We start from the raw sequence: 2,692 nt of genomic DNA on the forward strand, positions 1-2,692 counted from the left end.
GGACCCCCGAATGGGACCCCACAGACAGCAGGACCCCCACAGACACTGGAATCCCCAAACTGGGAACTAACCCAGGACCCCTAAACTGGGATCCCCAAACCGGGACCCCCACAGACACCGGGAACCCGGCTGGGACCCCCAAATTAGGACCCCCGAACCAGGAGCTGACATGGGACCTCTGAACTGGGACTCCCCCGCAGTCACCAGGACCCCCAAACCAGGACCCCCAAACCAGGACGCCCCCCCAGACACCAGGAACCCACCTGGGACCCCCAAACTGAGAACTGCCCTGAGACCCCCACACTGGACACCAAACTGGGACCCTCCCAAACCCAGAATTGGCCCGGGACCCCCACACTGGGACCCCCTTCCACACCAGGCACTGGCCCAGGACCCCCCCGGGACCCCCTGGTGATCCTGACCTCATGAGCCCCCACAGGGACATTGGGGTCACCTTTGATGTCCCCAAGCTTCCTTTGCCACCCCGAGCACCCCTGACCCACACTGGGGTCACTCCAGGACCCCCTGACCCAATTAGACCCCAAAAGGGCCCTGAGCACTGGGGTCACTCCAGGACCCCCTGACCCCGTGAGATCCCCACGCGCAGCCACCGCGGCCGCATCGCCGTGGAGAACGAGGTGGACCTGCACGGGCCGCCCCGCGACTTCGTCTACGTCAACGAGTACAAGGTGGGCGCGGGCGTGGCGCTGACCCCCGTGGCGGCCGGCTGCGAGTGCCGGGACTGCCTGGCCGAGGCCACGCTGGCCGGGGGCTGCTGCCCGGGCGCCTCGCGCAACAGGTTCGCCTACAACGAGGCCGGGCAGGTGCGCATCCGGGCGGGGCTGCCCATCTACGAGTGCAACTCGCGCTGCCGCTGCGGCGCCGAGTGCCCCAACCGCGTGGTGCAGCGCGGCATCCGCTACGACCTGTGCATCTTCCGCACCGGCGACGGGCGCGGCTGGGGCGTGCGCACGCTGCAGCGCATCCGCAAGAACTCCTTCGTCATGGAGTACGTGGGCGAGGTGAGTGCTGCAGGTGTGATACAGGTGTGTGTGACAGCACAGGTGTGTGTGACAGCACAGGTGTGTGTGATACAGGTGTGTGTGACAGTACAGGTGTGTGTGTGACAGGTGTGACACAGCACAGGTGTGTGTGACAGTACAGGTGTGTCTGACAGGTGTGACACAGTACAGGTGTGTGTGACAGGTGTGTGATAGCACAGGTGTGTGTGTGACAGCACAGGTGTGTCTGACAGGTGTGACAGTACAGGTGTGTGTGACAGGTGTGTGACAGGGCTGGGGCATGCACACGCTGCAGCGCATCCGCAAGAACTCCTTCGTCATGGAGTACGTGGGCGAGGTGAGTGCCGCAGGTGTGATACAGGTGTGTGTGACAGTACAGGTGTGTGTGACAGTACAGGTGTGTCTGACAGGTGTGACACAGTACAGGTGTGTGTGACAGGTGTGTGTGACACAGTACAGGTGTGTGATACAGGTGTGACACAGCACAGGTGTGTGTGACACAGCATAGGTGTGACAGGTATGACACAGTACAGGTGTGCGTGATAGTACAGGTGTGTGTCTGACAGGGCGTGCGCACGCTGCAGCGCATCCGCGAGAACTCCTTCGTCATGGAGTACGTGGGCGAGGTGAGTGCTGCAGGTGTGATACAGGTGTGTGTGACAGTACAGGGGTGTGTGACAGGTGTGTGACAGCACAGGTGTGTGTGTGACAGGTGTGTGACAGGGCGTGCGCAAGCTGCAGCGCATCCGCAAGAACTCCTTCGTCATGGAGTACGTGGGCGAGGTGAGTGCCGCAGGTGTGTGTGACAGGTGTGATACAGGTGTGGGACAGGTGTATGACAGGTATGGTGCAGGTGTGACACGGTTCGGGTGTGCCCCAGGTGTGACGTGGTGCAGGTGTGAGGCAGTACAGCTGTGTGGGGTGGTTCAGGTGTGCCCAGGTGTGACACGGTGCAGGTGTGCCCAGGTGTGTGGGGTGGTTCAGGTGTGCCCAGGTGTGTGACAGGTGTGTCCCTGTCCCAGATCATCACCTCGGAGGAGGCGGAGCGCCGGGGACAGGTGTACGACCGCCAGGGCGCCACGTACCTGTTCGACCTGGACTACGTGGAGGACGTGTACACCGTGGACGCCGCCCACTACGGCAACATCTCGCACTTCGTCAACCACAGCGTGAGTGCGGCTTACCTGGGCTCAGGTGGGCTTACCTGGGCTCAGGGTGTGTGTGACACAGCACAGGTGTGTGACAGCACAGGTGTGTGTGTGACAGATGTGACACAGCACAGGTGTGTGTGACAGCACAGGTGTGTGTGACACAGCACAGGTGTGACAGGTATGACACAGCCCACGTGTGCGTGACAGGTGTGTGACAGGGCGTGCGCACGCTGCAGCGCATCCGCAAGAACTCCTTCGTCATGGAGTACGTGGGCGAGGTGAGTGCCGCAGGTGTGTGTGACAGGTGTGATACAGGTGTGGGACAGGTGTATGACAGGTATGGTGCAGGTGTGACACGGTTCGGGTGTGCCCCAGGTGTGACGTGGTGCAGGTGTGAGGCAGTACAGCTGTGTGGGGTGGTTCAGGTGTGCCCAGGTGTGACACGGTGCAGGTGTGCCCAGGTGTGTGGGGGTGCTGGGGTGAGGCCGGACGTCTGTGTGGGGTGGTTCTGGCCCAGAT

At 62.3% G+C, this 2,692-nt stretch overlaps 1 protein-coding gene across 1 annotated transcript in view; it reads left to right on the forward strand.

Moving 5' to 3' along the window:
* Positions 1 to 593: 593 nt before the first annotated feature.
* The window catches only part of SUV39H1 (suppressor of variegation 3-9 homolog 1), a gene marked incomplete at both ends in the record, with an annotated part of 3,906 nt that continues 1,807 nt past the window's right edge, over positions 594 to 2,692 (forward strand). Inside the window, 2 exons of the mRNA XM_041463609.1 lie at positions 594 to 1,022; positions 2,045 to 2,191. Coding sequence (XP_041319543.1) covers positions 594 to 1,022; positions 2,045 to 2,191 — 576 coding nt within the window. The remainder of the gene's footprint in view (positions 1,023 to 2,044; positions 2,192 to 2,692) is intronic.

Source organism: Pyrgilauda ruficollis, unplaced genomic scaffold (assembly GCF_017590135.1).
Source record: "Pyrgilauda ruficollis isolate IOZ18807 unplaced genomic scaffold, ASM1759013v1 scaffold1681, whole genome shotgun sequence".
Classification (NCBI taxonomy): domain Eukaryota; kingdom Metazoa; phylum Chordata; class Aves; order Passeriformes; family Passeridae; genus Pyrgilauda; species Pyrgilauda ruficollis.